Consider the following 12,798-nt stretch of genomic DNA (forward strand, 5'->3'; position numbering starts at 1 on the left):
ATAAAGCAGGAAAAAACCTTCAACTGATGATGCATGAGGAAAAACTTTAGTTGATAATAATGTTTTACTAGATTTGTTCAAATCAATTTTCACTTTCTCCCCGAAGGACATCACATATGTATTATTTCATGTATTAGCAGCTTCTGTTTGATGAAAGGTAGATAAAACTTTTCTTTCAAACCTCAGCAGTGCCTCTTTCTCTTATGACATTTGTGATTTTCATTAGCTCCATCACACTTGTCAGGCACATCTTACAGTTTCCTACTCTGTGAAGTTTTTTGTTCCTTATTCTGAATGTACTGGTATAAACAAAGTGGAACGTTGAAGTAATATGCATGCAATACTACATTTTTAGTAGAAAGGCATTCATTCAGCATCACTCATTTTCCATCAAAGAATTCTTCGGAACTGAGAGTAGCTGGGTCATCAATTCAAAGGACAATTGTTTAGGAGCTGGTTGGAAGATGGACAAGTATATAAATGTTTTAAATAAATAAATGAAATAAATATATTCAAAACAAATTTTAAGGAGTTTTCTTTTATAATGCAGAATTTATTCGAAATTCCACCAGAAAAGAATGTGTGAACTAACAGAAGTTGGACTTCAAAATTTCTTGTACCTTTTTCTGGTGTTGGCGGCCTTAGCAGAGACTGAAGACGTTGCTAGCCGCATGATGGAACTTCTGCGCTTCCTCAGTCCCACTTCAACCAGTGTTACTCAGAAAGCTCTTATCTGGAAAGGCTACTTTGCCTTCATCTTAACATACATTGACAAGAGCATGGACATCAGAGTGCTTGCTGAACCGCTTTCAGCAGCTTTCTGTGAAAAGGCAAAAGAATTCTTAGTCGCAAGAAACGACCTCGTGCAGAAACAAAACCTTTGGATGCTTCTTTCTACATATGTTGATGGAATCCAAGAAGTTTTTGAAAGCAGCTTATACCTGAACCTTTCTGAAGAAAAGCTGCTGAGTGATGGGTTTAGTATGTTGTTGCCAGGTTGCCGAGGAGCTGAACTCATCGCAGTGTTAAACTTCCTGCAAGCTGTTTTGTTCAGACTGAGGTGAGAAATTTTTTTTAATGTCAGTTTTCTGAAGTTCCTTTTTTTATTAATTTCAACACAGCTTCAGGGTAATGTATGTGGTATACTATTTAGGCAGGTATTAAAATTTTACTTTTTTCTTATAACTATCTGAGTAGTGTACAAATGTGATTGAAAAAATATACCAGTAATAGGATGGTATCACATAAAGTGAGAAAGAAAGTACCAAATGCAATGAACAAGAAATATGAGAGCAGGCAAAAGTGGTTGTGAACCACTAAAGAGCAATGTTCGCACACATTTTGTCATCTGCAGAGACCCATTTGGCCAACATATATAGCAAGAAGCTGAAATAAACTTGGAAGTTTTCAGGTTTTTTAGTATAAAAATAAATGAGATGTGTAAGAGCTGTTAGACAAATGCATGTTCATTACTTGCTGATGAAAACGATAAATGAATATGTGCATGTATAATTAGTGATAAAATTAGAAAAATATATATAATATTTTAACATACCCTTTTTCAATATGGATCTTAGATTACAAACCATGAAATAAACAGAGTAGAAGAGTAGGAAATTTATTGTATCAATGTTTTTGATCATTTTTCCCCCCAGCTATCTACTTAATTCAGGTTCTTCCCACATTTGCTATATATGGCAAACATTTAACAAATGACAGGAAAGTTAACTTCCAATGTTCTCCATGAATGGTAGCAGTTGTTTTTAGTGTTTAAATTCAATCCTTTGTCTTCTAAGGGACTTCCAGGCCATGTAACATAATAATTAAAACTAATCAGATCTTCTTTCCTAATAAGATAATAGAAGTAGTTTCCATTCTTCTGCTCTCTTGATGTAACAGAAGGCTTTTCAAAAGATACTATGAGTTCTACAAGAGATAGACCTGATGTACCTCGTCCTAGGGACTTGGTTTGGATGGTCCCACCACAGTGTGGGACATTGCTGAGGGACATTGCAAATAATCATAATAATAATCCTACATCAGACTGCTTGATTTCTGAGCTTGCATGCTTTTGAGAGTCTTACTACAGCTTAGAAAGATCAGGTGCAATTTTTACATCAATTAAGTTATATATTTTTTAAAAATCATACAATGGAAGGAAGAAACAGTGCCTAGTTGTTCTTTTTTTAAAATGGGAGGTTTGTGATTAAGCCCAAATACGGTTTTTCTTGATTTGTGTGATCATTAGCAACCTCCAAACTTTCTTTTTGTGGTAAACATATTTTTGTTCATAATTTACATTGGAGGCAGCTCTTTGGCTAAAAGTCACAAACTTCTTTAGGAAAATTAGAAGTCATCTTCACCCATCATCTTGCCATGCACCATAATGAGGCAGTTATTGATTGGTCACTGTAGGGGAAGGACTGCAAAAAATTCACTTTCTGAGCATTGGGAAGAAACTCACCTACATGTTTACCTTAAGTACTTTGTTACTGTCTGAATAGTTTGACTTCTCCTGTCAGTAGCTTACAAATCCAAGGACAGCTGATTTTTTCCCCCCAGGCTGTGTTTAAACAAAGATAAAGTATTTGACAAAATGCAGGTGATTTATTAGGAGAGTCTTTATAAATTGGTTTAAGTTGGTATTTTAAAAACAAAAACTATCTAGAAGCTAGACCCATTCATTCTTCGTTTGTTCTGAAGTGTGCCATGCATATTACCTTAGAAGGTCCTTTGGTCTTGAATAGTCTATATGAACACATAACAGTCTTTAAAATTAAATAAATAAACCTCTTGATTGAAGGAAGAAGAGTGTTTTAAAAACAATTGTTTTAAAAAATAATGCAGATGTTAACAAAAGTTTGATTAACTGCACTGTTTGCCGGTGGTCTTCCGGGTGCAATTCAAGGTGTTGGTTACCATCTTTAAAGCGCTCCATGGCATAGGACCAGGTTACTTACGAGACCTCCTGCTGCTTCCAAATGCCTCCCATCGACCAGTGCGCTCCCATAGAGGGGGGCCTACTCAGGGTGCCGTCGGCCAGACAATGTTGACTGGCGACCCCTAGGGGGAGGGCCTTCTCTGTGGGGGCTCCTGCCCTCTGGAACGAGCTACCTCCAGGGATACGTCAACTCCCTGACCTCCGGACCTTGAGATGCGAGCTAAAGACATTCTTGTTTCATCGCGCAGGGCTGGCCTAATAGTTTTAATGGGGGCTTTTAATTGAGTTTTAGTTTTTTATTGAATTTTAGTTGTTAGCCAACTTGAATGAGTCTTTTAATAATGTTTTTAATTTTTATATTTCTGTTTTATTTGGCTGTAAACCGCCCTGAGTCCTTCGGGAGAAGGGCGGTATATAAATCAAAATAATAAATAAATAAATAAACCATAGTAAATGTCATTTGGATAGAACTACTGCTTCTGCCTGAGCTCCTTGACTCTGCAACCAAATTGACAGTGGAGTTCCCTAGACTGATGGTTTTGGGGGATTTCAACCTGCTGTTTCTGAGCTCAGAGTCAGAAGCACCTCAGAGGTCCAGGGCTGCCATAGCTATGATAGACCTGATCCAGCTTATTGGACCACATTCATAGCAGAGGCTACATGCTAAATCTGTGTTTTGTACTGGTATAAGGTAAAGGTATAGGTTCCCCTTGCACATATCTGCTAGGTGTTTCCGACACTAGGGGCGGTGCTCATATCTGTTTCAAAGCTGAAGAGCCAGCATTGTCCGAAAATGTCTCCGTGGTCATGTGGCTGGCATGACTAAATACTTAGCATGACTAAACACAGAACGCTGTGTACCTTCCCACCAAGGTGGTCCCTATTTTTCTACTTGCATTTTTTACATGCTTTCGAACTGCTAGGTTGGCAGAAGCTGGGACAAGTAACGGGAGCTCACCCCGTTATGCAGCACTAGGGATTCGAACCGCTGAACTGCCGACCTTTTAATTGACAAGGGACATTGCGTGCCTACCTTTTGTACTAGTTAGCAGCAATGTAATCTCGGGTTGAATTTATTTTTATTAATTAAATTTATATGACACTCATCTCACTATCCAAAGCAACCTGGGCAGAATGTTGACATCAGTCCCTTGTAGTGATCATTCTCTCCTGGCTCTAGAGTTGAATGACATATATTATTCTTTCTTTCTTCCTTCCTTCCTTCCTTCCTTCCTTCCTTCCTTCCTTCCTTCCTTCCTTCCTTCCTATCTATCTATCTATCTATCTATCTATCTATCTATCTATCTATCTATCTAATCTAATCTAATCTAATCTAATCTATAGATAGAAGAATTGCACTTTACTTTGTGTAGGTGTACGTATATGCACCTGTACATGGGGGAAATTGGATTACAGAGCAATATCTTTGGCCAGATTAATCATTTTTTTTATTATTATTATTATTATTATTTGAATTTATACCCCGCCCTTCTCCGAAGACTCAGGGCGGCTTACAATGTGTTAAGCAATAGTCTTCATCCATTTGTATATTATATACAAAGTCAACTTATTGCCCCCAACAATCTGGGTCCTCATTTTACCTACCTTATAAAGGATGGAAGGCTGAGTCAACCTTGGACCTGGTGGGGCTTGAACCTGCAGTAATTGCAGGTAGCTGCTGTTAATAACAGACTGTCTTACCAGTTGAGCCACAGAGGCTTTGACATACATGCAACACATTACTCAACAAAGGCTGGGCTTCGATCATGTAGTAGTACCCACCATTGTGTCTTTTTGACTGCCCTCCCTAACAGATGCCCCTACCTGCCATTTTATAGAGTTGGACTCAGAAGCCTAATGAAGCGTGCTATAGAAGCATAGAGGTGGGTTGGGGGCAGGGGTGAAACGCTACTGGTTTGCACTAGTTCGGGCGAACCGGTAGTAATAAAAGCTACAGGTTCAGGTGAAGCGGTAGTTTAAAAAAGCTACCATTTCATCCAAACCGGTATTTCTGATGATCAGCTATACCACACAATTTAGCAGAAAATCCTGCTTTCTAGTGAATCTAAATTGTGCAGCACAGCTGTTCCCCCCTCGCAGTTCTACTTACCTTCTTCGGCCTCCTTTTTCTGCGTGCAGCATGCATTTGGCGTGCACCGCGCATGCACGGGCAGCGAACCGGTGGCAAACTGCATAGGATTTCACCACTGGTTGGGGGAATTGTAATTTTAAACTCTTTAAGATTTGCATTCTTGGTTTGCTTTTCTGATTTGGCAAAGGGGAAAATGTCTCACTGTAACAATTCTTTCTACTTCAAGATCCAGATGGGAATAAGATATCAACTCCTTGCATAAATGTAATATCTCTGGCAACCGCATTGAGTGTAATAGTTCTACAGCTGTCAGAATTTGCAAGTAGATAGGAAGTGAGATCATTGATTAAAGACAGAAGCAGCTCCCTATAGGCAGTTAGTTAATAATAACTTCATATGCCACTTTTCTGCTAACCCAAGATGATGGCTCACAGGAGCATTCCTTTATTGCTGATTAAGTAGCATTATGAAAATACTGACTTCGCTGTGTTAACTAAATGCCTTGGTATTTAAAGCTTAGAATGTCAAATAGTTGTACCAATCCCCTTTAACATATCATATAGACTTTTGGTAATCACATTCTTCTTGAAATGATCGTAGAAATCTCAAGGTTTTCTTCCTTCCCCCCCCCCCCATTTTACGAAGTGATAGGTAGCCAAAATTGTGGTTTAATTATTGTCATCCTCACTGTAGTTAAAGGACTGTCAACTTTTGTACTATAGCCCTTTTTATTTTTTAGGGTTTATAATGTACTATGAAAAGTTTTTCTTGAGATAAAATATGAGTAGAAAGGTCTTTTTTTCTCCAAAGCAAGGATTTCAAAGCTCCTTTTTCTACACACTTAACCTTTATATTTAAAAGAAATACAGAGGGGAGAAAGGAAATAGGTCTTAGACTGTTTTTTCGTTGGATTTGTGTAAAAGAACTCAAGATCGTATTCACTGCTTCTAACTTATTCTCGCAACAAACTCATGAAATAAGCTGATATACTAAATGGACCATAGCCAGTCAGTAGGCTTCATAACTCTGAAAATTTGAATAGGGGGCCTTAATCCATAACTCTGAAATGGGTTGGCTGCATGCAGTCTTTGTTTTTTTAAAATATAATTTTAAAAAGCTCCCGATGCCAAAGTAGGAGGTAGAAGAGTTTAAATTGTGAATTTTTAACTTTTGGGTTTATAATATTGTATGCCACCTGGACTCACTGTGTATTGGGTGGCTATATAAATTAGATAGATTAGGTAGGTAGCAGAGGTGGGTTTCAGCAGGTTCTGACCAGTTCTAGAGAACTGGTAGTAGAAATTTTGAGTAGTTCAGAGAACTGGTAGTAAAAATTCTGACTGGCCCTGCCCCTATCTATTCTCTGCCTCCCAAGTCCCAGCTGATTGGGAGGGAATGGAGATTTTGCAGTATCCTTCCCCTGCCACACCCACCAAGCCACACCCCCAGAACCGGTAGTAAAAATTTTTGAAACCCACCACTGGTAGGTAGGTAGATAGGTAGGTAGATAGATAGATAGATCTGATGAATTTCTAGGCTATGATCAGAATGGTACATTGAACTAGCCTGACTGCATCCACACTCCATGACTTGGTCCTTTGGATATTTATAAGAACCGATAACAAAAACCAATAACAAACCAAATTGCTATCATTCCAAAAAGTAGCATCTTTGAGGTCATACTTCTTACTGTTATATACCAAATTTTAATTTTAGCTTAGAATAAAGTGTATTTCAACTAAAAGTGAAAGTCTTAAATTAGGAGAAGAAAGCATTAGTTCACTTTTTGGTCATTCATGCATATGTCAAAGCAAAGCAGCATAATTAACTATTAGCTCATTAATCCTAGAAAGAAATGTCTATTACTTCTCAATATTGCCTAATAATGGAAGGGCACATAGTCTGTATGCAAAGGAAACTCAGATCAGTGTGTACATCTTTAGGAGTAAAGTTGAAACTAATCACTTTTTTAGGGTATATGAATCTAAAGCATTAGTTCACATCAGAAAATCTAGTTGATTTGATTAGATGTTTCAAATTATATTGCAGCAATTGAGATTGAAAGGTCAGTTCGATTTAGGTATTTGAATCAAAGTTTTGCACAGGCCTAACTTTCTGAAATTCCAATAATCTATTTTCCAGGTTAGGAAGATTCCAGTCACGATAAGACAGCTTCTTATATTTGTGTGCATAAATTACTAGAATAAAAAACTGTAGAGCTGTAATGGTGTGTGGGAATGACCTTGAGAGGCAGAAGAAAGCGCTATAGACTGCACAATTATTATGTAAAAAATAACTCAGTCCAGAGAAGGAGAGACTGCATATGGGAAGTGTTTCAGAAGGAAGGAACCTTTCTCTAGTTTTCCAGACCCTAAAAGGAAAGGAGTTCACTCACTCTTGCAACATTCTGTTAAGGTAATCTTAGAATAAAAGTTGTATTGATTGCTGTGCTTCTGGTGTGAACTACCTCAAAGGCTTAACAGGTCATGAAACCTTTAAATATGCCTATTCTTTCTGACTGGTTCTTAACCTAGTCCTGTGACATCAGTACAGTTTAAACCAGGGGTCTCCAACCTTGGCAACTTTTAGCCTGGCGGACTTCAACTCTTAGAATTTTGGCATTTTAGGAGTTGAAGACTTCCAGGCTTAAAGTTACCAAGGTTGGAGACCCTTGTTTTAAACTCTTTCTAATCGTAATGCATATAATCAGTCATTGAGAATCAGACAACGTACAAGTTTAATTTATTATGGTTGTTGCACGATCACCCAAAATGTTTAGACTGGATTAGGCATTTTTATCCACCAACCAAGTCCTTCCCAAGGACCTGAGATAGAATACAGAATATAAAATAACAGAGTTGGAAGGGACCTTGGAGGTCTTCTAGTCCAACCCCCTGCTCAGGCAGGAAACCCTATACCATTTCAGACAAATAGTTGTCCTATCTCTTCTTAAAAAGTTCCAGTGTTGGAGCACCCACAACTTCTGGAGGCAACTTGTTCCACCGATTAATTGTTCTAATTGTCGGTAAATTTCTCCTTATAAGATAGGCAGATATTGATTGATGGTGTTAAAGTGTCATCATAGGGTATAAGCTGTACCATGTAAAGCTGCCTTTTGCAATTGGCTGGTGGTGATTTTTGTGCGCCAGTTCTTTTGGGATTGCACCCAAAGCATCTATTTTCTCATACTGTTAATTTTAGTCAGTTTGTGCAATTTTCTTGCTGCAGCTAACTAGGTGGTCTACTTTGTCCAGACAGCATTTGCTTCTGTTGTTCTCTTCTCAGATCACCAAATTCTTGGTTCCTAAATGTGTTTTAAAAGTGGCTAAATCCATCTTATTCACAAGTTTTTTTGGTTGTTCGGGTGTGCATATTTTTTCTAGAATTAATGTAAGAGAATGGGTGATACCAAAAAACCTATGCTGATGAAATCTCTGGGGGAGGAGGAAGTAGCATAAAAGTCTTCTCCCATTTTCTTGAAATTGTCCATGCTTTCAGCACAAATTTTGAGTATCCAATAAGAATAATAGAAAAAAAAGAAAAGAAAATTATCTGCTTGATCAGTACCTATCCTTCCAGTCCCTCACCATCACAGCCGATGAAGCTTCTTGAATGAGAAGCAAAACATTTTCTTCTTCTTCCTCCAGGAAAAAAAACAACAGTCCAGCTGCCTTTTGAAAAAGCACCTTTGAGACACCTGCTTGATCATGGATTTGATTTGTAAAAAAGATGACGAATAGATATAATGGCCATTAAAGCCTGTAGCGTACTGAATACAAGAAAAGAAAACTACAAATTTTATAAAACGTTCATACTGACATGTTTTGGAAATTGAATTAATTTCAGATACTTGAATCATGTGATAGAAAGGAAGTTATATATCTTAAAACTGTAAATAAGATGAATCACTGGCAAAATGTAATTATCTGGCTGCTGGTTCTCTGAGGTTTTATGAATGAGAACTTCACACTTGACAAAATTGTGGGTTTCTTCTTCTTTATTTAGGCTCTAGTGAAAATTTTCTGAAAATGGTCATCATCTCCCAGTCTGCTCCACAGCCTCAACCCACATTTTTTAGAGTTAAGTCATAGCTAAAGCAACAATAAGAAAGAGAATGAATGATTTCATCAATAATGCAGTACACCTGTTTTTCAGGCAGATGTGAATGTTTTCTATATATTATGGGAATACATAGTCATTGGGGGGGGCTGAGGATAAAGAACATCCTTATATTTTTGTCAAAAATGCCCTATGGGATGTTCTCTGAACCCAACAGGAAGTTCTCCATCTCTATATAAGATGGATATATTTTAGGAATTCAGTATTAGTTTATTAAATACATTTTTTTAATATAGTAAATCCTTTGGAATACTCCTGAAAGGGCCGTATAAATTCTGAGAACAGATTTTAACTATTGTAACTATCTTAATTTTTTTACAGTGGTCCTTTCCCCAAACTTAATTAACTGGCTTCTAATTTAGGTAATTGTTTTTTTCATGGTTCTTAGGTGTAAAGCCTACTGGTTTTCATTATGCATGTCTAGCGGTAATCATGCAAAACTTTTGCAAAGCTTTTCTTTCAAATGTCTTGCACAGCCCCAATATGAACATATGTATTGCCCTTGGAATGTACTCTCAAAAAAAAATTGAACACACTTTGTTTTCTTTCAAGCACTGGAAGTTTTTAAGAAGATATTGGATAACCATTTGTCTGAAATGGTGTAGGGTTTTCTGCCTAAGCAGGGGGTTGGACTAGAAGACCTCCAAGGTCCCTTCCAACTCCGTTATTCTGTTTTCTGTTTTCCCAGCATTCTAGAATTTTGAAGAATTTTTGCCTTCTAACATTTTTGGAAGGTTCCAAGTTTTTTGTGGGGGAGGGGGGTTAGCTTTTTTCCGGATTTAGTTTTATCTTCTTTGAATAAATCTATATTGGAATATTGAGTTACTAAATCTCCTCTCTTGGCCCTCTATCCTCTTAAAGATGTGTTGCACTGAAATAGCTTGCTGGAAGATTAAGAAATACTGCTAGCCAATATGGTAACTCTGAAATTATATCACTTTCCTCAGACTTCTACTGTTTCAGAACTTTCTTATATTCCTTTTCTGCACTGCTGTAACCATTTTATCAGCTCTTATACTTGTTCAGCAACCTACCTGTCAGCTATACATGATTTACTGTTGTGAAAGAATAAATTCACCAAAATATGCTTTAAGAAAAATAAGTACTTTCCATTTGAAAGTATACTGAGCACCTGCTGCTCATGGCTCATAGTTGTTTAGAAAAATATGTGATCCCTGAAAAACATCAATGTACATCTATTTTCTGGTTGAAGCACTCCACTTTCAAAGCTACAGTGTTTTTTCCCTTGAATGAACTTCCTTCTTCATACTTCTTTCTTTGCAGCTGCTGAGGGGGAAAAAATGGCTCTTTATTGAAATGTGCAAGTCCCCCCCTCCCCCCCCTTTCATTGAACCAAGGCAATTAAAAAAAAACAGTTGGTGTTGAACTCTAAATTTGAATTAACCGATTCAACTGATTAACTGGAAGGATCTATGAAATATATACACACACACACACACACACACATACATACATACATACACATACATGTATGTATGTATATCTCGTCCACACACACACACAACCACAAACTAGACAGACATATTTACATGCGCACATTTGTGTCTATATTCTGTATATGGATGTTCTGTGTATCTTGTCTTTAGGATAACTTGTCAGATTTAAAGCTTATTTAAAATGAAAGAAAGCCAAAGCAATTTTCTTTATTCCGTTTCAGTCTCCTAAGGCCTCCTTCCCCCTGGTGAGCTCATAGCAACAGGGGGGTTTAGGAGAATTCAGCTCTCTGCAAATTAATGTCTCGCATCATGAAAATTCAGGACTCCCCTTCCCCCTCACCTTGAAAAGTAATACAGTGAGTGTGAGTATTATTTCTTGCCAGCGGGTGGAAGATGAATGATTTTGTCACAGTTTTCCTGCTTGATGAGCAGTGTCCTGAGGGTCAGGCTTAAGTCTGTGTCACTATGCTACTCATTACTCTTGAGCTAAATAAGGGCTGATTGGATCTAAATTGCCTAGCACATGGGCCGCAGATGAGCTCAGTGAGTAGAGGATGCCTGCTATTCAGACTGGGAGTAACCCCGGTGTGCAAAAATGCTGCATTCGAGCACACCGTGGGAGAACTAAGGAGAACGGGAGGCTATTCACTGCTGCCAGCAAAAGAAATCGAAATGTAAAAGGGGAAAAAAAATTCTTTGATGCTGCAGTGTTTAGAATTTGAAATGTAGGAAGTGACAGGTTGATGGTACTTATTAGCTTTGGTCGGATTAGAGAACAGTCATCTGGCTTGTATAATGATAGAAGCAATCTCTAACTCTCATGGCTGCAGCTGCTGACAGGATTGATGCTACGTCCTACCATTTACTTTAATGGTGCCAATGGGAGTGGCCTGGGCACATTGGTCGTGATTGGCAGTTATTATTCACGGTTTCAGTTTTCCAAAATTAGGAATGGGAAAGAGAAAAATGATTTTTTTTTCTTTAATTAGAAAAAAGCTAGATTGGGAGATACATGAAATAACAGCACGTAGTCCTCGACCTATGACCACAATTAAGCCCAGAATTTACAGTATGTTGCTAAGTGAGACATTTGTTAAGTGAACTTTGCCCCATTTTATGACTTTTCTTGCCCCAGTTGTTAAGTGAATCATTGCAGTTGTTCAATTAGTAACATAGTTGTTAAGTGAATTCGGTTTCTCCATTATTATTTTTTTTATTTACATTTATATCCCGCCCTTCTCCGAAGACTCAGGGCGGCTTACAGTGTATAAGGCAATAGTCTCATTCTATTTGTATATTTTACAAAGTCAACTTATTGCCCCCCCAACAATCTGGGTCCTCATTTTACCTACCTTATAAAGGATGGAAGGCTGAGTCAACCTCGGGCCGGGCTTGAACCTGCAGTAATTGCAGGCTGCTGTGTTCTAATAACAGGCTTCTAACAGCCTGACCTATTATGGCCCTCCATTGACTTTGTGTGCCAGAAGGCCTCAAAGGGTGATCATATTGACTCTGGGTCACTGCAACTATCATAAATATGAACCAGTTGCCAAGCATCTGAGTGTAAATCACATGACCAAGATGCTGCAACGGTCATAAGTGTGAAAAATGGTCATAAGTCACAGTCATCGTAACTTCGGTCACTAAATGAACTGTTGTAAGTCGAGGACTACCCGCAGTCTGTGTAGGATGAAATAGCATATATGATGGGTTAAGATAATCTGTCATAGATTTATTTAAAAGTTCAGCTTATTTTCTTTTCTTTTAGGAGGGGATCTTATTACATCCCCTCAAGTATGCATTTGGCAGTTCTGAAACTACAATATCAGTGAATTCATTTGCATCAAATTCCTCAGAATAAATACTTTGAGGCAGTGGTGAAGTGTAAAATTTGTTACTACCGGTTCTGTAGGCATGGCTTAGTGGGGGGGGAGTAACGTGACTGGGTGGGCATAGCCAACTTTTTTTTTTTACTTTTAAAAGCATTTTTTCAGCCGAAGAAAAAATACTTTAAATTTTTTTTTTTAAAAACCCCCTCTGATAATCATGCAGCTCAGCTGGGCATGGGGGGCGGGCAGGGATTTTTGCTACCAGTTCTCCGAACCACCCACCGCCATTGCTACCGGATCGTGCAATCCGGTCCGAACCGGGAGCATTTCACCCCTGCTTTGAGGTCCTCCAAAATTGGA

At 38.1% G+C, this 12,798-nt stretch overlaps 1 protein-coding gene across 3 annotated transcripts in view; it reads left to right on the forward strand.

Annotated features, from left to right (window-relative positions):
* MMS22L (MMS22 like, DNA repair protein) overlaps positions 1 to 12,798 on the forward strand; it is a 90,542-nt gene that overhangs the window by 32,034 nt on the left and 45,710 nt on the right. For all 3 annotated transcript variants that reach the window (XM_058175007.1, XM_058175001.1, XM_058174993.1), the window contains one exon: positions 551 to 1,060. In XM_058175007.1, the coding sequence (XP_058030990.1) occupies positions 551 to 1,060 (510 nt within the window). The remainder of the gene's footprint in view (positions 1 to 550; positions 1,061 to 12,798) is intronic.

This window comes from Ahaetulla prasina, chromosome 1 (assembly GCF_028640845.1).
Source record: "Ahaetulla prasina isolate Xishuangbanna chromosome 1, ASM2864084v1, whole genome shotgun sequence".
Lineage (NCBI taxonomy): Eukaryota > Metazoa > Chordata > Lepidosauria > Squamata > Colubridae > Ahaetulla > Ahaetulla prasina.